Source organism: Anabrus simplex, chromosome 2 (genome assembly GCF_040414725.1).
Source record: "Anabrus simplex isolate iqAnaSimp1 chromosome 2, ASM4041472v1, whole genome shotgun sequence".
NCBI classification, from domain to species: domain Eukaryota; kingdom Metazoa; phylum Arthropoda; class Insecta; order Orthoptera; family Tettigoniidae; genus Anabrus; species Anabrus simplex.
In genome coordinates this window covers 1,114,943,018-1,114,964,136 of record NC_090266.1, presented here as the reverse complement: position 1 = coordinate 1,114,964,136, position 21,119 = coordinate 1,114,943,018, and the positions used below count along the sequence as shown (strand labels likewise).

The 21,119-nt window shown below is 43.8% G+C and overlaps 1 protein-coding gene across 1 annotated transcript in view; it reads left to right on the top strand.

The window, feature by feature from the left end:
• The first annotated feature begins 975 nt into the window (after positions 1–975).
• Positions 976–21,119, top strand: part of LOC136864729 (apolipoprotein D) — a 142,564-nt gene continuing 122,420 nt past the window's right edge. The window contains exon 1 of the mRNA XM_067142073.2: positions 976–1,169. Coding sequence (XP_066998174.2) covers positions 1,032–1,169 — 138 coding nt within the window. The 5' untranslated portion in view covers positions 976–1,031. The remainder of the gene's footprint in view (positions 1,170–21,119) is intronic.

The window sequence follows — 21,119 nt, the reverse complement described above, 5'->3', positions numbered from 1 at the left end:
GAGTAAATTCCCTTTGGGAATCTCGTTATTCGAAAAGCCTCTTCCTTTCTTTCCAACTTACCGAGCTCGATAGCTGCAGTCGCTTAATTGCGGCCAGTATCCAGTATTCGGGAGATAGTAGGTTCGAATCCCACTGTCGACAGCCCTGAAGATGGTTTTCCGTGGTTTTCCATTTTCACACCAGGCAAATGCTGGGGCTGTACCTTAATTAAGGCCACGGCCGCTTCCTTCCAACTCCTAGCCCTTTCCTGTCCATCGTCGCCGTAAGACCTATCTGTGTCGGTGCGACGTAAAGCAACTTGCAAAAAAAAAAAAAAAAAAAATATTTCCAACTTGTCATCTATAACTAGCATTAATAAAAGAAGGAACAAAAATCTACGCATTTTAAAGAAAAAACAAGACAAAATTTATGATACGTCCTAGGATCTTACAATAGGCGTATGATCCGTGGGTTGGATCGTACGATAGCACAGAGAATCGAATTATCGTACATGTACGATCCAGATCGTACGGTTGGCAATGCTGCTCCAGAGTGAGTTGGCTACGTGGTTCGACCGATAGCTGGTTCGAACCCTACTGTCCTCAATGTGGTGTTCCATGGTTTCCCATTTTCACATAAGGCTGTACCTTAATTAAGGCGTCGGTCGTTTCCCTTCCCGTCGTAGTCCTGCCCTGCTCCATGGTCGCCGTAAAACCTCAGTGGGTGTGACATAAAGTCTTTAAAAAAAGAATAAGCATGTCATTTGTCTGAGTCAGGATGAAAAAACAACAAGCGAACCTGACTGTTGACACAGCCACAGGGGGCATGGCATTTCATTTGAAAAATCGTACGTGCATTCGCCTGGATACGAACCGTAGCCTTGCTCCCATCGTCACTGTCAGCTGGCGACCTACACTTCCTTATTTCTCCAATTAGGGGCGTTAGCTTTTACGTAATATGAAGTAGGAAGCTCTCTCCAGTGAGCAGTGGCGTCAGTCGCCCCGTGGAGCGCTGTCATCGTCTGCAGTGCGCCTCCAGTCACAAACTAACCATGCCGAAAGTAACAACTGCTCAGGTTGCAACAATTGCAGTGCTAGTTTTTCTGTGCTTTGACGAGTTTCGTTGCCAACATCTGGGCATTGGAAGATGCCCGAAGTTACCGGCGATGGAAGACTTCAACATAAAAGAGGTAGGCCTAAAGTTTTGACAATGTGCTATTTTAAAATGTGAAGTGATGAAATGGGGAACTTTGTTATGACACTGGTGTGTTCCGCCGTAGCAGCGTGGATTAACATTTTATTCCAACACTCATTTACACATGTACAAGGCTCCAGAAGCAATGTTGCCATGGACTGCCTAGCGTGCTGTCAAGTGGCGGTAATGCTCGCCCCCTACGCGCAAGGTCGTGGGATGGAATTCTGGCGCAGTCCATTGTGATTAACCGGTGCTTAAAAGCAAGAGACCCATGTCGGTCCAGAACCAACGTTTCTAATAATGTTATTTGCTTTACGTCCCACTAACTACTTTTACGGATTCCGGAGACACCGAGGTGCCAGAATATAGTCCCGCAGGAGTTATTTTACGTTCCAGTAAATCTACTGACACGAGGCTGGCGTATCTGAACACCTCCAAATACCACCGGACTGAGCCAGGATCGAACCTGCCGCGTTGGGGTGAGAAGGCCAGTGCCTCAACCGTCTGAGCCACTCAGTTCGGCGCTAGAGTTTCTTAATAACCATATGAATAGAACAGACACTAGATTATGTGCACGTCTTGTCGCCAGAGTTCCGGCCAGTGCATTTAAGATCTTTCAAATGGAAAGTCTGGACCAGACTCCGCGTAAAAATAAATGCCCCTTGGGTATGATCACGTATCAACTGTCACGTAATTCTACAAGCAAAGATCGAATAGAGCAGTTTACACCGCGGTCCTTTTTTTCAGTTCGAAGAAATCGGTTAAGGAAATGTTAACATGATGGAACCATCGTGGGAAGTCTGACAAGTGGACAGACAGCTTTCTCTTCGCTCAGGTGTGATCCTGTAACTCAACCTCCGTGTCTGCCCATGCTCCAATAATGTGTGAGAGATCCTCGAGACTTGTGTACGATAATCTGAAGTGGCTGACACCAAGTTTGACGGGTTCGATTCCGGCTCCGTCCGATGGTGTTTGAAGATGTTCAAGTACGTCCTCACTGCTGCGTCTCGCAAAACAAAATAGTTAGAGGGACGTAAAACCAATAACACTACTGTTAGTGACGCTGTGGCGGCACGGTTCCAATCCCGGTCAATGCAGATGGAACTTCTTTTTTTTTACGTCGCACCGAGCAGAGAAATCTTATGGCAACGATAGAGTAGCAAAGGTCCAGCAACGGGAAGGGAGCGGCCGTGTCCTTAATTAAGGTACAGTCCGAGCATTTGCGTGGTGTGAAAATGGAAAACCACGGAAAACCATCTTCAGGGCTTTCCACTATCTCCCGAATGCAAGCTGACAGCTACGTGACCCAAACCATGCCGTAATATGGAACGTTTTATCTTGTCCCTGCAGTTTGTATTTCACATCAAATCGGAGAACTCTTGTATTCACCCATAAAACAGTCCGGCTCCATGGCTAAGTAGTTTGCGTACTGGCTTTGGTCAAAGGGGTCCCGAGTTCGATTCCCGGCAGGGTCGGGAATTTTAACCATAATTGGTTAATTCCCCTGGCACAGGGACTGGGTGTATGATCCGTCTTCTCATGACGACGCGCACGTCGACCTGCGCCAGACCTCTCCAGAGGCAACACAGCGTTTCATTTAACCACAAAACAAATCCCACGGCGCTACCACGACCTGCAGATTACGAGGTGACGCGTGGCCAGTGCGACGAACACATTCGGCCGTTATTATTGGCCTTAACCGGGCGAGTTGGCCGTGTGGTTAGGGGCGCGCAGCTGTGAGCTTGCATCCGGGAGATAGCGGGTTCGAACTCTATATATATATATGACTTTTCGCAGAGGGTAGGGTGCTCCAGAAACAAAAGCTTTGTAGCAATAAAATACCTACCGAGCTCGATAGCTCCAGTCGCTTAAGTGCGGCCAGTATCCAGTAATCGGGAGATAGTGGGTTCAAGCCCCACTGTCGGCAGCCCTGAAGATTGTTTTCCGTGGTTTCCCATTTTCACACCAGGCAAATGCCGGGGCTGTACCTTAATTAAGGCCACGACCGCTTCCTTCTAATTCCTAGGCCTTTTCTATCCCATCGTCGCCGTAAGACATATCTGCGTCGATGCGACGTAAAGCAAATAGCAAAAAAATAAAATAACTTAGTCATAAGAGGTGACTAAAAGGGGGGCCTAGGGAGGGCTCAATTTGGGATCGTGGGTTGGGAACCACGGTTCTTGTAGCTGAGTCTGGCATTGCATGTTTCCTATCCGACCTCCCTTGGCCAACACTTGTTATCTTCTGATCACCGAAGTTATTAGTTTGGCAAGGCCTGGGAAGTCTTTCATGTCCACCCCTTTCATCGACCTTCAATAATAATAATAATAATAATAATAATAATAATAATAATAATAATAATAATAATAATAATAATAATAATAATGTTATTTGCTTTACGTCCCACTAACTACTTTATTGTTTTTTTCGGAGACGCCGAGGTACCGGAATTTAGTCCGGCAGGAGTTCTTTTACGTGCCAGTATATCTACCGACACGAGGCTGACGTATTTGAGCACCTCCAAATACCACCGAACTGAGCCGGGATCGAACCTGCCAAGTTGGCGACAGAAGGCTAGCGCTTCAACCGTCTGAGCCACTCATCTTATGGCGATGTCTTCATTCTTCGAATGTCGGGCATCTTCTACCTTCCTTCTGATTAGTGTTAACAGAGGCTGGTTGCCTCCGGAGAGGCGAGGTGCAGGTCTTTCGACATGACGCCCTACAGGCGGCCTGCGTATCTGTGAGGATGGGTGCCAGCCTAAGATGAATTCTTATGCTGAAGACGGCTAAAACACCCAACCTCCGAACCAGAAGAATTAACCAATGAAGGTTAAAATTTCCGACCCGGAGGGAAATCGAACCGGGATTCCTTGGATCCAAGGCCAGCATTTAGCCACGAAGCAAAACAAAATGTCCGCCTCTGTGGCGTAGTGGTTAGTGTGATTAGCTGCCACCGCCGGAGGCCCGGGTTCGATTCCCGGCTCTGCCACGAAATTTGAAAAGTGGTACGAGGGCTGGAACGGGGTCCACTCAGCCTCGGGAGGTCAACTGAGTAGAGGTGGATTCGATTCCCACCTCAGCCATCCTGAAAGTAGTTTTCCGTGGTTTCCCACTTTTCCTCCAGGCAAATGCCGGGATGGTACCTAACTTAAGGCCACGGCCGCTTCCTTCCCTCTTCCTTGTCTATCCCTTCCAATCTTCCCATACCCCACCAAGGCTCCTGTTCAGCATAGCAGGTGAGGCCGCCTGGGCGAGGTACTGGTCATCCTCCCCACTTGTATCCCCGGCCCAATGTCTCACGCTCCAGAGCACTGTCCTTGAGGCGGTATAGGTGGGGTCCCTCGTTGAGTCCGAAGGAAAAACCAACCCTGGAGGGTAAACAGATTAAGAAGAAGGAGAAGAAGAAGAAGAAGAAATAGATTTCATCGAATTTTTGAAAATTCAAACACTTTTAGAGTAGCAGCATTTACCACTCCAACGGGTTCAGTGTAAAGGTAAAGTCACAGCGGTGTAGACAAAGTGATCAGCCACTTGTTCAAAAATGGAGAAAACTATTTTTACTCTAAAATCATTATAGAAGACTTCTACAGTTTTGATACATTTAAAAAAATATACAGTGGCTCTGTAACATGAAAATATTTCTATACCCTCTTCTTCTACCGCTTTTCCCAAATCTGCGGGATCGCGGGTGCGAACTGTGTCGCACATGAGGATTTTGCCCTGTTTTACGGCCGGATGGCCTTCCTGACGCCAACCCTATACGGAGGGATGTGATAACTCCTGGGTGTTTCTGTGGTGGTATGCAGTGTACTGTTTTGTCTTAATATGAAGAGGAGAATGTTGGGACAAACACGAACACTCAGTCCCCGAACCGGAAAAATTAATGAGACGCGATTAAAATCCCCGACCCCGCAGGGAATCGAACCGGACCCGGAGGCACCGGGTTCGATTCCGAGCCAGGTCATGAATTTTTGCCTGGATCTGAGGGCTGCTTCGAGGTCCACTCATGGCCTCTAATACGACTGTCAGATAAACAGCCGGATAGGTAGGCTGCAGTTTTGCAAACTAGAAGTTAAATTATTTTCTTGCGTACTACCAAAGGATTTTAACGACGGTATTGTTATGCGGAAGATGAAGTAAAATTTTCATTGCGTTGGTAACAAGGTTATTGAAAAATATAGTGAAATTTAGCGCGTTGGTATATAGGGCATACGTGTTCCCTGGTGTTTTCGTTTGTTTAGTGCTATTCCTTTTGAAATTGTATTACTTTTTTTGCTAGGGGCTTTACGTCGCACCGACACAGATAGGTCTTATGGCGACGATGGGATAGGAAAGGCCTAGGAGTTGGAAGGAAGCGGCCGTGGCCTTAATTAAGGTACAGCCCCAGCATTTGCCTGGTGTGAAAATGGGAAACCACGGAAAACCATCTTCAGGGCTGCCAATAGTAGGATTCGAACCTACTATCTCCCGGATGCAAGCTCACAGCCGCGCGCCTCTACGCGTACGGCCAACTCGCCCGGTAATTGTATTACTAGAGTCCATAAGCTATAATGTGGAAGTTCAGGTCAAGAACAGGTTTAGGACTGAAATCTACACATATGAAGAAGTGTTAAAATTAATTATGTAACCAAACTCAGAAATTGTTTTAGAAAATAAAAAGACTGAAAATTTAACCTGGACGCAAAGGTTAAGATTCAGGTTGTGTATCTTACCACACGGTCCGAGGGAAAAACCAAGCAGATTAAGAAAGGAAGAAAGAAGATTATACCACTGTGTTAGCATCATTTCCACTTGACAGTTGCCATCTTTCTGGCACGAGATGTGAGAATCCGCCGCTGACGGGGTTAAGTTATATTTTACCTTATTTTTAAAGGTAATATTTAGCTAGTTTTAATGGCATATTTGCTTGCATGTTTTTGTACGTGTTTAGGTGATAAACTTCCGACACTAGTGATAACATTAGCTGCATGCGCGTTTTGTACATGATATATCTACGACAAGTTAATGTCCGTTCAGTTTTTGAGTCGCCGATGTAAACCAGTGTTGAGCGCCAGTCGTGATTCTCCAGTGTCGTGTGGTTAACACCGGGGCAGAGTGGCCGCTGTCGACCGCCGGCTGTTCTGTTGTGGGTGGCTCAGACGGTTGAGGCGCTGGCCTTCTGACCCCAACATGGCAGGTGCTCAAATACGTCAGCCTCGTGTTGATAGATTTACTGGCACGTAAAGGAACTGCTGGGGGACGAAATTCCGACACCCTGGCGTTTTAGAAAACTGAAAAAGTAGTTAATGGGACGTAAAGGTAATAACATTATTATTATTATTATTATTATTATTATTATTATTATTATTATTATTATTATTATTATTATTATTATTATTATTATGTATTGTGTGTCCGACTCGGTGGCTGAATGGTCAGCGTACTGACCTTCGGTTCAGAGGGTCCCGGGTTCGATTCCCAGCCGGGTCGGGGATTTTAACAAATTCCAATGGCCCGGAGGCTGGGTGTTAGTGCTCTTCCCAACATCCCTGCAACTCACACTTCACACATAACACTATGTTCCACCACAATAACATGCAGATGCCACCCACCCTTATCGGATGGTCTGCCTTAAAACGGCTGCACTCGGCTAGAAATAGCCACACGAAATATTGTGTCCTATTTTCATTTCAAGGCAAATGCTAGAACAGTTCCTATTTGTAGGACAGAGCCCATTCCTTCCACCTCCTCACCATCATTCACTTCATCTCCATCAGCTCCTCAACTGAGGTTGGTATCAGGAAGGGCATCCGGCAATAAAAACATATCACATAATGTATCTCACCTCATCCCCGACCCTGTATCAGGAAACGGGACATACTCATTCAGACCCGGTGTGTAGGACCAATTCCTCTCGTCCCCTCTGGCATGACGGCGCGAGCTGGATATAGTAACCTGAGACCAGCGAAACAGAACAGTTGAGGACATACCGTGGCGTTCATGGACCTCCTCTCTCAGCGCCGCATGACAGCTGTTGTGGAACATCTGACCTGATCTTTCTGCCGGATGCCTGTTCACCTAAGCGCATAATAATAATAATAATAATAATAATAATAATAATATTATTAATAATATTAATAATATTAATATTATTATTATTATTATTATTATTATTATTATTATTATTATTACCCGCCTCTGTGGTGTAGTGGTTCGTGTGATTAGCTGCCACCCCCGAGGCCTGGGTTTGATTTCCGGCTCTGCCACGAAATTCGAAAAGTGGTACGAGGACTGGAATGCGGTCCACTCAGCCTCGGGAGGTCAACTGAGTAGAGAGTAGAGAGAGTAGAGAGAGGGTTCGATTCCCTCCTCAGCCATTCTAGAAGTGTTTTTTCGTGGTTGCCCAGTTCTCCTCCAGAAAAATGCCAGGGTGGTACCTAACTTAAGGCCACGGCCGCTTCCTTTTCTTTTCCTTGTCTATCCCTTCCAATCTTCTCAAAAGTCATATTAAAAAATCGTGCGCGCTCGGACAAGATTTTCGTATTCGAGATTCATCGTGTGGTTAGGATGAAATTCAACACTTTTCCGTATGTATATATATATATATATAGCCGTAATATAAAAGAAGCGTTTTGACCTAACGAGGATAAAATGAATGGCGAAGACGTGATAAATACCCAGTCCCCAAGCCAGTGCCCTGCGTTACATATGTGTAACATTGGGAATTTAGTACTGCCGCTAATGCCCATTGTGACAGATCAGTAACAATACATACCATGAAGTTTTCAATTATGAGTAGAATTTTTATAGAACAATCATGTAAACATTGTTCTGAATGAAGATAATTGTTTTCCTATGGAGACCTATCCTGGGCACTAGAGGGTTAAGAGTACTAGGCGGTTGATTCTAAGAATTGAACCGGGCCCATCGGACCAAAGGCAAGCATTCGCCACAATGCCGGACTTTAATTTGTTAAACCTTAGGCTACCATCTCCACGGATCAGGTGTTGATTATTTACAGCAGTAGCAGAGGCGAGGGCAGTAACTCGTGAAAAAATACTGACAACACAGCAGGCTACTCTGTTGGCTATTGGCTGCAGTTCAGAACGCTTAGTGCTTGACATTCGCTAAACCAACTATCGAAAAGTCTAGCGGTAGCCCACGTCTTGATCCCAGCATACGCCAGTGTATCAGAATGCTAATTACAAACAGGTTCTCGCTACCTCGAACAATTTCCAGCGGGAATTTTGCAGATTAAGCTGAATGGTTTCCAGGTTGCTAACAATAGTAGATCATGAGAAAAAACAGTGTATTTTAAAATATAGCGCGCTGGTTGGGGCCCTAGTGGGAGAATTAACCAGTGTTTGTGCCTATTTAGGTAGTACTGGTTTTTTTTTTTTTTTTTTTTTTTTTTTTTTTTTTTTTTTTTTTTTTTTTTTTTTTGCTGGCTCCGCAGCACCACTCGGAGCAATATATCTGTCGGCAAATGAATCACCCGGCTATCGCCTGCCGTGCGTGTTCCCCTGACACACGGAGCAAGCCATAAAAAAGAGCCGGTATTTTATGTTTTAATACCGTATTAACATTACATATTTAATATACAGCAGGCGCACGCTCTCAAATAAGTAGGAGATGCGTCGTTTAATATTTATTTCACGCAGTTAATATTGTGAATAATAGATCGTTCTAACAAACTACAAAGTGAGTTGAGAACAAACTACCGAGCTCGATAGCTGCAGTCGCTTAAGTGCGGCCAGTATCCAGTATTCGGGAGATAGTAGGTTCGAACCCCACTGTCTGCAGCCCTGAAGATGGTTTTCCGTGGTTTCGTATTTTCACACCAGGCAAATGCCGGGGTTGTACGTTAATTAAGGCCACGGCCGCTTCCTTCCCACTCCTAGCCCTTTCCTGTCCCATCGTCGCCGTGAGACCTATCTGTGTCGGTGCGACGTAAAGCAAATAGCAAAAACAAAAAGTGAGAACAAACTACTGCGCTGAGTTCCTGTACTGGCTGGAACCAGCACTCATCTTCAGTGATAAGAAATACGGTTCCTTGTTCAAGTTGATCCATTTGCCATCCTCCACCATCCCTGAAAGTTTGTAAGATCACCCTGAGGCTGCAGTCCTGCACACAAGTTGTCGTAGTCAGTGTTTAGTACAGTGGCAATATGTCACTCAAGTCAGTTGATGCGCAGTCATCTAGATCAGAGATAAGATGAATGGCCATCACCAACGATTAAAACTTGTTAATGACGTTATTCGTTGCGTGTTAAATGACATTTTAGAGGAAGATGAGGATTAGGTGAACGAGGTTAGAAGAAAAAGAGAATGGGAGTGAAAATGGATAACCAGAATCAATAATCTCGGTGCAAGTACAATTCTCGTGAAATAATTAGCCAAGGAGGATCCACAGGAATATTAACCGCCGGACTGAGCGGCTCAGACTGTTGAGGCACTGGCCTTCTGGCCCAACTTGGCAGCTGGCTCAGTCCGGTGGTATTTGAAGGTGCTGAAATACATCAGCCTCGTGTTGGTAGATTTACTGGCAGGTAAAAGACCTCCTGCTGGACAAAATTCCGGCACCTCGGCGTCTCTGAAAACCATAAAAGCAGTTTATGGGACGGAAAGTGAATAACATTATTTATTTGTTAATCTTGCGAAAGCCAGGCATTTAAGCATGAAAATCGCATGTTATAGGATAGCTTCAACTATCTATGCTAATAGGGATTGAGTCACACGCGCGGGTTAGTTAATATTAGCTAGAAGAAATTCCTCACGTACGCTAAGAGGTCGCTGAGAGACAGTTTCTTTCGTTTTTATCAAAACTGGGTTATTTGGACTGAGGCACTTTTAGCATGTGCCGATTCATTTACAAACGACATTTATGGGACCTAAAATATAAATGAAATAATAAGTGTATGTCTTTGAAGGTTACAACATATTTTGTAATTGTTTTGTTTTGTTTTGCTATTTTGCTTTACGTCGCACTGACACGGATAGGTCTTATGGCGACGATGGGACAGGAAAGCGCAAGAAGTGGGAAGGAAGCGGCCGTGGCTTTATTTAAGGTACAGCCCTATCATTTGCCTGGTGTGAAAATGGGAAACCACGGAAAACCATCTTCAGGGCTGCCGACAGTGGGGCTCGAACCCACTATCTTCCGAATACTGGATACTGGCCGCACTTAAGCGACTGCAGCTATCGAGCTCGGTATTTTGTAAATTAGTTCAAGTCTTCTCTCTTTGATGACTTCATAGAATTGATAGAACGAATCTTCGAGTTTTAGTTCCTGATGCGCGTCTTTTTCAACTGTTATGATACTTAAATTATTAAGTCTATCCTGACCTTGTGTGCACCTCTGATATGTGTGTATTCGTTTCAGGGCTGAATACGAGCGCTCAACAGAACTAGTTGTACTCAGTATGGTCAGAATCAGCTCAGCCGACTTGTACACTAATTCTTTATATCCCCGAATTAAGTTAGAGTTCTTGGCGAACTTCAGCAACTTACACACATGTACACTTCGGAAATCCTTACTTGAATATCATATTACTGTTAGTTCACAAGTCAAGCAATGACCCGTACACAGGTTGAAAGGAGTCTAGAAGTTCATCTCGAAATGTTACTTTGTTGTTATCAATCTTTTTATGACGCAAAAGCTAAAGAAAATGAAATGTCGAAACTGAGCATCCAGTGCAGGGTCATATGGTCTGAGTGCCTCCAGAAATTCCATGTCCAATGAGTCGTCCAATTCATCATGCTTAGCCAAGGAGCAAACAGCATCAATTAATCTTATTAGCACCGCCCAGTTCTTCTATACTTTCTCATGTACTAACAGAGATAATTGCGAATTTAGACTTTATCTGAGTTGCGAGAAAATGGTTGAACAGGATGTAAAGGTTGACAATAAAGTGCAATCGTGTAGGCTATAAGTAATTTTATTCATACTATAAACCAAACTCAGAGTACACATCGATAACAGTAAATAGATACTGTCACTTATCGGTAATTGCTCCAAGCTAGTCAGCGGATCCCAGGCGTGCTTAGTTCGAGCTACAAGAAAGATAATATCTAACTTAAAATATACCCTTGATTTTTTATGGGGAACATACAGTGTGTTTCTCTCATCGGTTGGCCGGCACGGCCTCCCAGCTTTTCTGCATCCCGTTGACTCATCACTGCCCGCTCCATGACATAGCAGCAATGACAGCACTTCGCTCACTTTATCCGTACATGACATGAGATAACAATTAAAATTAAGAAAATAAGAATTAAGACAAGTAGTAAATAAGAAGGAAGAAAATAAGCTCTTACCTTAAGTCAGGAGATGTTGGCAATGTTCTCCACCTGCATCCACACATTTCTGGCAACGTCTTGGGAAACACGATCTTCAAAAAATTCTAAATTAAGTTTAATGTGTAATTAGCTGTATGCTCGATGGCAGAGTATTGCTGAAAATATCCATTTCGACAGTCAGTTCGTCAACAAATGGTTTGAGTATATTATCCCTGTATCTTTGTACATTATGTCATGTCCAGGGACACGAACCTTCATCAAGTAGCAGTACATAAGTAATACATGGTGATTACTTTGGTAACTCAATCCATTGGCTGTGCTGTCTGAGCAGCCATGTGTTGGGGTGATAAAGAATGAAAGTTAAAAACAGAGTTGTGTGAGGTCAAGAGGTCTTACGAGGAAGTCGATACGGACAAATTTAAATAGTCACGTCCTGTTGTCTGGAGATGGCAAGAAAGGGGGTAGTTTGAAGGATCCCATACTTAAAATTAATGGGGACCCAATTAAGTGAAACGGGACGCAGAGTCATGTTTATGATGACAAGTATTAAAAATGGGGGAGTTATTTTATGAGCATAGGGTTAAGGGCGAGAAGTCAAGTTCATGTTAATAAATATTGCCACGTGCATAGCGTGGGATTTGTGATACATGGGGGAGGTGGTAGCACCAATGGTAAGCCAGTAAGGCTTTATCTAAGAGGAGAGGAGACCATCATATCAATAGCGAGTCCCTTTAAATACGTAGGTAATTGAAGGAACAAGCGTCTTATTGCATTAGTCTTCGCCTTGGAAGCCTTGCCTTCCGCTCACGTCAGGGAATCGCGATCGATTCTCCAAGCGGTCTCGCTACTTAGAATATTTCTTAGTAGATCAGGTTGAACGGTGGTGCTAACACTTGGTATTCATCATTCATACTTTTGATTCTCGACTTAAGCCCTAGTTCTTCTGGGTTTTATCGTAGTTGGCAACTTAAAGCTTGAGGAATCTCTGTGAGACTCCACGATACTCTGTTTTTACATCGCTTTAGCATTTCAGTGGCACTCTAATGTTTTAGAGTCCATTTGCATTTACTTGGAGTAGCCGTTCTGAGGAAGGCTAGTTCCAGTACTTCACACTAAGTGACCGACTTCAATTGTACGTGTATATTCTTGTACATCATCTGTCAATATACGTACATATATAGGAAATCATATGAGTTTCAACTCTTAACAACCAACTTACATAACGCCTATAAATTACCATCCTATATCCCTTTCGTTTTTAGTACTGTTGTTAGCCATCAGGTGATTCCACTCACCCCTCGGTGTCTCACCTGTTGGCCGGGATACGACAATTAATTGTGCCCTGGAAAAAAGATAGGTTCTATAATTCTGTACCCATTCACTGCGTACCATATTCCGATCCGTTTGTCATGTAGATGAATTTCGTATATGCGATGGGGTTTTTCTGCATTCCAAAATCTGTTACTCTGCCTCGAAACATACCCGTGTAAATTATTAGTCTATATGGAGAGTTCGGCGGCCTCCACCTCCACAGGCCCTCCGCAGAGCCCTCCTCCACCACCTCCTCCACACGCTCTCGGGTGAGGCCTCCTCCTCACGCTGGCTAAGAGCGCGACCCTAACCTCACATCCGCCATCTTGGAGGGGCTTAACCTAACTTTTCATGCGTAAGAGAGCTAGCCTAACCTCACGGAGGGGCTAAACCTCAGTTATACAGAGAGATGCCCTTCCTAACGCCTAAGAGCGGGAGCCTAACCTCACATCTGCTATCTTGGAGGAGCTTAACTTAACTTTTTATGCGTAAGAGAGCTAGCATAACCTCACGGAAGGGCCTAACCTCAGTTTTACGGCCGGATGCCCTTTTTGACGCCTAAGAGAGTGAGTTTAACCTTACATCTGCTATCTTGGAGGGGCTTAACCTAACTTTTGACGCACAAGACAGCAAGCCTAACCTCATGGGAAGGCCTAACCTCAGTTTTACGGCTGGATGCCCTTCGCTACGCCAATTACACAAGATGGCGGCTATACTTGGCTCCTTATGAGACACCGCCTAACCTCACATCCGCTATCTTAGAGGGGCTTAACCTAACTTTTAACGCACAAAACAGAAAGCCTAACCTCCTGGAGGGGCCTAACCTCAGTTTTAGGCTGGATGCCCTTTCCGACGTCAATTGCATAAGATGGTGGCTATACATGACTCCTTACGAGACGCCTTAAGGGTGCTTGCGCAAGAACTTTTGACATGCAAGACAGCAAGCCTAACCTTATAGAAGGATCTAACCTCAGTTTTACGACCGGATGCCTTCTCGACGTCAATTGCACAAGATGGCGGTTATACATGACTCCTTCTCCATTCCCTATCATGTGTGAAGCACGATTATTTTTTTCGGTTCAGCATTTTGCAATCATCTTTCATAGTAGTCCTCTCCTGCACAAGCTACATGCTTGTAACCCATGCCAAGAGGTTGACTATTATTTCATGTTACATGTTTATGCGATAACTTGTTCGACTGCTAGGGGCTTAAATGTAACCAATGCATTTCTTATAGCACCAATCGTTCTGTTTAATTTCACTTTCCATCTTTGCGATAATAGAACAGGGTTTGAATCTATGTTTTTTCTATTGTAACTAAATCAGATTAACGTTTACCGAGCGAGTTGGCCACGCAGTATAGTTTTTCTGTAGTTTTTGATTTTCGCACGAGACAAATGCTAGAAGGTAAATCATTTGAAGTTGTACTTTTGTTGTATTCATATTATCGTTTACCGAGCGAGTTGGCTACGCAATATGTGCACTGCCTTATGCATAAGATCGCGTTGTATGTTCGATAAAGCTATGCCTTAACCGAGCGGGAAAAGGAGGAGGACGTTATAACAGCCGCTATCTTACGTAAGCTGTACAGAATTCTTATTATTTTTTCTCTGTTCGAATGCATCTTCTTAGAACAAAGGTATCCCCTGATATGTTATGAACACATGTTGTATCGAGTACAGTGTTCTATTCTAGTCTTAATCACTTATTTAGTGTTCTGAACTCATCAATCAATGTTCTGATCACATGTTGAAGTTAACGACATCGAGTACAGTGTTCGATTCTAGTCTTAATCACTTCTTTTGTGATATGATCTTCTTAGAACAAAGATATACCCTGACATGTTCTGAACACATATTGTATCGAGTACAGTGTTCGATTCTAGTCTTGATCACCTATGTAGTGATCTGAACATATCAAAAAATGTTCTGAACGCATGTACAGTGTTTAATTCTAGTCTTGTTATGTTCTTTTGTGATCTGCAAGTCTAAACATGCACAATGATGTTATCGCTGCACAATCTTGCCTCCGCGATGCAGGTTTAAACTTGTTCGATGGAGATATGAAGCTATGCCTTGACATAGGAAGCGGAGGAGGAGGAGGAGGTGGAGGAGGAGGAGAAAGATGAGGCCTTAACAGCCTATGTATAACGCCATTGTTTAAAGATGACAGCTGTCAAAAAGCACGTAGAATTTTTTAAATTACCCGCCACCACATTTCAAAGGTATGAGGTTTAGTGCTGTAAAGATAGCAGCACTATGCTCTGTTGATTAAAGATGGAAGCTGTGAAAAAAGCACATGGAATTTAAATTACCCACCACCACATGTATATGGATGAGGTTTAGTGTCGTAAAGATAGCAGCACGATGCTTTGTTGTTTAAATATGGTGGTCGACAGCTACCAAAACCACGTAGAATTTTTCAACTTGACGCCACCACATTTCAAAGGTAGTAGCTAAAGATGGCAGCACGGTGCTCTGTTGATTAAAGATGGCCGCTGTCAAGAAAGCACGTGGGAATTGTCCGCTACCACATTTCAAAAGTGGTAGCTAAAGATGGCAGCACGGTGCTCTGTTGATTAAAGATGGCAGCTTGTCAAAAAGCAACGTAGAAATTGCCGCCACCACATTTTGAAAGGTAGTGCCGTAAAGAGGGCAGCACTGAGGTTAGCGATGCAAGATGGCGGATGGCAGCTGTCAAAAAGCACGTGGAATTTCCGTCCACCACATGCATAAGGATAAGGTTTAGTGCCGTAGAGATGGCAGCACGATACTCTGTTGATTAAAGATGGCAGCTTGTAAAAAAAAGCACGTAGAAATTGCCGCCACGATATTTCAAAGGTAGTGCTGTAAAGAGGGCAGCACTAAGGTTAGCGTTGCAAGATGGCGGATGACAGCTGTCAAAAAGCGCGTGGATTTTAAATTACCGACCACCAGGTTGAGGTTTAGTACCGTAAAGAGAGCAACACTGAGGTTAGCGATGCAAGATGGTGGATGACAGCTGTCAAAAAGCACGTGGATTTTAAATTACCCACCACCACGATGAGGTTTAGTACCATAAAGAGGGCTGCACTGAGGTTAGCGATGCAAGATTGCGGATGAAAGCTGTCAAAAAAGCACGTGGCTGTCAAAAAAGCATCTGGCTTTGTTTACAAACAAGAGCATGTGAAATTTTTCAAATTGCCCTCTACCACGTGCCTTAGTTGGGAACTATGAGGTTTAGCCCCGTCAAGATAGCGGCACTGAGGTTAAGGATGCAAGATGGCGGATGACAGCTGTCAAAAAAGCACGTGGCTGTCAAAAAATACGTGGCTGTCAAAAAGCACGTGGCTTTGTTTACAAACATGACCTTGCCAGAGGTCTCTGCGTCCTCTGCGGAGGGGCCTGCGGCTGTGGCGGCGGAAGAATCCCTGACTTATACTAATCTTTCTGAGATTTCCTTTTCCCTCGTTAAGTCCACATTTTTGAACACTTCGCTTCTTATCGAGTAAAGAACTACTTCCTCTCGATTTGTTTACGAGTTTCTGCACAATCTCTCTCTGTTGAGGACGTACACCTGGAAATTGAGTTACAAATCGCCTAACGACTTCCCTGAGAGGCTCTGTTTTCACATAATTATCGTACATAACTACCCCTTCCTCTAGCATGTACACATGTGGGGGCATTGTGAGCATTACACCCCAAATAACACTTCACAACTCGAGAACAGGTTGAGCGACAGATCGACACTTAACACACGTTCTAAGCACGGACCTGAACTGCGAAGTACGGGTACTCCCGTGCTGTCCCTGCGCTGTGTAACGGGAAATGATGAGTCAACGGGAGGCAGATAAGCTGGGCGCGCCTGCCGGCCAACCGATGAGAGAAACTCACTGTATATTTACTACTATGAACAAGACAAGGAAAACTATGACTATAAATGATAGTAAGCAGACCACGACGTAAGATTGAGGAAATATTTATTTTACAAAAAATTAAGCAAGGTGATAGAAAATCAAACACATCAGCAAATTTATGAATAAAAGTGTATTATTTCTCCAGTTTCAAAATAGAGTTCTTCTTGAGGTTAAATAAAAAACATCTATTCGCCGACACACACATTTAATATATAATCGCTTTTAACCGGCTGCACTGGCTTGCTTTGTTTGTTTATTCAACCTTAAGATTGAGTACATCTCGTTCTTTGACATCGCAGTGGAGATCCTAGCCTTACGCGTTATGTAATTTGCTTCGGGGAAATTCCTGCTCTAACTATACACGAATTGCCTGAGTAGGGAGGAATCCTCTCCGTCGTTATTCTTTGGCTTTCTAGACCTGGGCCGCCATCTCACCGTAAGAAAGCTCCTCAATTGTAAAAACGTAGGTTGAATGGACCTCGAATCAGCCCACAGGTCCAGATAAAAATCCCTCACCTGGCCGGGAATCTAACCTGGGGACTCCGAGTAAGAGGTAGGCACGCTATCCATACACCGCGGGGCGGGCGTTGTTTGAGAATACAGTATAATTGAAATGCCATTTTTAGAGGGTAAGAATGGTTTTTTTGAAGATTTAGATGAAGGTAAATGAATACAATAGACTACATACATATATGGTTCGTTTATATGCTGTTTTTTCGGGGCGTCGACCTGTAGAGATCTTTTGTCCCTACTTGCACCATGTGATATGAACCTGCGTGTAGTTGGAATGGAGGAGGTGTAGAGTGTTGAATGTGAGAAAAGCAACGTTAAGGACAACGCAAACACCCAGTCCCCAGACCAGGGATATTAATCAATTACAAGTAAGAAACCCTAACCCAGCCGGGAATCGAGCCCGGGGCCGCCGGGTAACAGGCGGACGCATTGCACCCTACACCGTAGGGCCGGACACATACATATAGTGCATTATTGACAAAGTATTTTAAAACTGGAACTCGGAACTGCCGTACTGTGTTTACAAAACAACCGGTGTTCGATAGTGCATGTACTGTAAATATACAGTAGGGCCTACTACTTTAAAAAAAAAAGTCATCTGTTTTCTTCTTTTTTTCATCGCTGAGTGGCTCAGACGATTGAGGCACTGGCCTTCTGACCCCAACTTGGCAGGTTCGATCCTGGCTCAGTCCGGTGGTATTTGAAGGTGCTCAACTACGTCAGCCTCGTTTCGGTAGATTTACTGGCACTTAAAATAACTCCTGAGGGACTAAATTCCAGCACTTCAGCGTCTCTGAAAACCGTAAAAGTAGTTAGTGGGACGTAAAGCAATTATTATTATTATTATTATTATTATTATTATTATTATTATTATTATTATTATTATTATTTCTTTATCTGTTTACCCTCCAGGGTTGGTTTTTCCCTCGGACTCAGCGAGGGATCCCACCTCTACCGCCTCAAGGGCAGTGTCATGGAGCGTTAGACATCGGGTCGGGGGATAGAACTGGGGAGGAGGACCAGTACCTCGCCCAGGCGACCCACGACTTGTGGTCTTTTCGAATGAGTCGTGGTTTCATCTTAATGGTCGTCTGAACAGTCATAACTCCCGCTATTGGTGTGCAGAAAATCCTAATGGTGTTTATGAAGTCCCTCACTATGAAGAATGTCACATCTTTTATATTTCATATAAGATTGTATACACACTTAATGTAGGTAGAGACAAGGAAGAGGAAAGGAAGCAGGCGTGGCCATCCCAGCATTTGCCTGGAGGAGAAGTGGGAAATCACAGAAAACTACTTCGAAAATGGCTGAGGTGTGAATCGAACCCACCTCTCCTCAGTTGACCTCCCGAGGCTGAGTTGACCCCGTTCCAGCCCTCGTACCACTTTTCAAATTTCGTGGCAGAACCGGGAATCGAACCCGGGTCTCCGAGGGTGGCAGCTAATCACGCTAACCACTACACGACAGAGGCGAACATTATTATTATTATTATTATTATTATTATTATTATTATTATTATTATTATTATTATTATTATTATTATTCCATCGCGTGCTAGCCACTATCTATAGGCTACCACCGTTTCATTAGCAAAACGTCAGAATAACATACCGGTATATTTTGTTTCTTTAATTCGTTTTTGTAATTGACCAATTTTTATCCGCGATCGTTTCGGTTAAATGTGTATAGGATAACGGAGGTTCTACTGTATTTCTGAGAATGCAGTGAAATGAGAACGTAGGCTCTGGGTGTTTATGTGGCCCAACTTCAGGGAGCTTCGAGGTACGGGAGGAATGTCGTTGCGACAGTTTGCAACGAGAAAGTTGAAGTAAGTCCGGACTTCTTTTGAGGAATGGGGATTTCCAGGCATTTGTTTCCTTAAAACTAAAAAATGCCAACTTCACAGTTTCCAAACACTAACTGAAGTGGTTTCCTGGACTTTGGTTAAACTTAATATACAGTAAGGCCCCATTCACAATGCAAACGTAGCCGTAAACTTAACGACGTAACGTAACCGTAAAATTAACGTAACATTTTGTGGTATTCACAATGGACGTACGTAACGAGTACACAGCAGCCAACGAATAACATAGAGGGGCTGTATGCCTGTCATCAGCGCTCCCTGCTTGAAGCAAGTTGATAAGGGGCAGCCATGTTAACGGTTGTCAAAACAAAGCGAATTGGCGCGAGAGCATATGTTGAGGTGACAGGGAGATCGTGCATGACAATTTAATTTCCTAAGTTTTAAGAAGTGAAAACATAGATTCTCACTTTCAAGAATGCCAGCCGTAAGCTCAGCGTATGTTGTTCTAATCGGAATAATAAAACCAAGGATATATCGTACTTTAAGTAAGTATTACTGAATTATAGCCGAGATTCCTTTTTGTAATTTCTGTTTGTTATTAAATCCATTTTATTGTTTACTTAGCGAAAGTACGGATAGCCACGATAATTATTTGTCGAATTTTGTTTCAGATTTCGTTTAAAGAACAAGGAATTAACGGAACAATTCGTTGTGAGGGCGAAAAGAGATAAATGGTATCCCACTCAATTCAGTTGCTTATGCTCTGTACATTTCCAGCCCTATTTAATTTTCATTCACATTTACAAATAAAGGAAATGGAGCGCCCACCACCAAGAAAACGTAACCACAAAAAAAAAAAAAAAACCCACTTATTTCGTTCAAACGTATACCAAGTATGGTAAATACAGTATTTTACTGCTATTTTTGAAATGTATACAGCCTTTATTGTAGATGTCTGTTGCCTTGGTTTGTAAAACTATGCCACACTTCATAATGGACAACTTTCAAGCTTACCTTTCAGCTAGTAATCCCAGTATGATATGGTAATGGGAGAAACATGATATCCCCCCCCTACTATATTATAATAAATAATTACACTAAACGATTATTGTGGTAAAGTATTCATGGGCAGCCTCTGTGGTGTACTGGTTACCGTGAGCAGCTGCCACCCCTGGAAGCCCGGGTTCGATTCCCGGCTCCGCCACGAAATTTGAAAAGGGGCACGAGGGCTGGAACGGTATTCTATCAGCCTGGGGAGGTCGACTGAGTAGAAGTGGGTTCGACTCCCACCTCAGCCATCCTCGAAGTGATTTTCCGTGGTTTCCCACTTCTCATCCAGACAAATGCCGGGATGGTACCTAACTTAAGGCCACGGCCGCTTCCTTCTCCCCCCCCCCCCACAAGGACCCTGTTCAGCATAGCAGGTGCAGCCCTCCCTCACAGTTGTATCCCCCGACCCAATGTCTCACGCTCCAGAACACTGTCCTTGAGGTGGTAGAGGTGGGATCCGTCGCTGAGTCCGTGGGAAAAACCAACCCGGGAGGGTAAACAGATTAAGAAAGGAACACAGTACTCATGAGGATGCAATAATTTTAAAAATATGAACAGAATGAGGTTGTAACCTATTGTAGGTCCCTATGATTTTAAGGCTTCCTGTCATAAATATTTATGTCCATCGTTTTTATTCTAATTTACGCTTAACCACAACAGCCAAGCAGGGTAACGCTCTTGTTCCGATTTCGAGGCCTATTCGTATGTCACTGTGCGATGATTTCGAACTACCCTACAATCAACTGATCGTGATGTTGGCCTCGTGCCGCAATATGATGAAGTGGCGGTATTCGCTTTAATGCTTCAAGCTATCGGCAACGGTCTTTAATTCTCCTCCAGTGATTCTAAAATGCGTATTTTCTACACTTTTCATCATTTAAAGGCCATGCCCCCTTGCTTGTGTGACAACAGGAAACATGGCGGACTTTCGTTCTATTAGCTTCACCCAGGCAGCGCTTCCGCCTCTCTATGTTATTCTAGCTCGTTGACAGCAGCCAATCAAAACACTGCCATGTTATTTAGCACAGAAATAGGGTTTTAGGCTATCTCGTAGTTTTATATTTTAATATCTCGATGGAAACAAACAACATG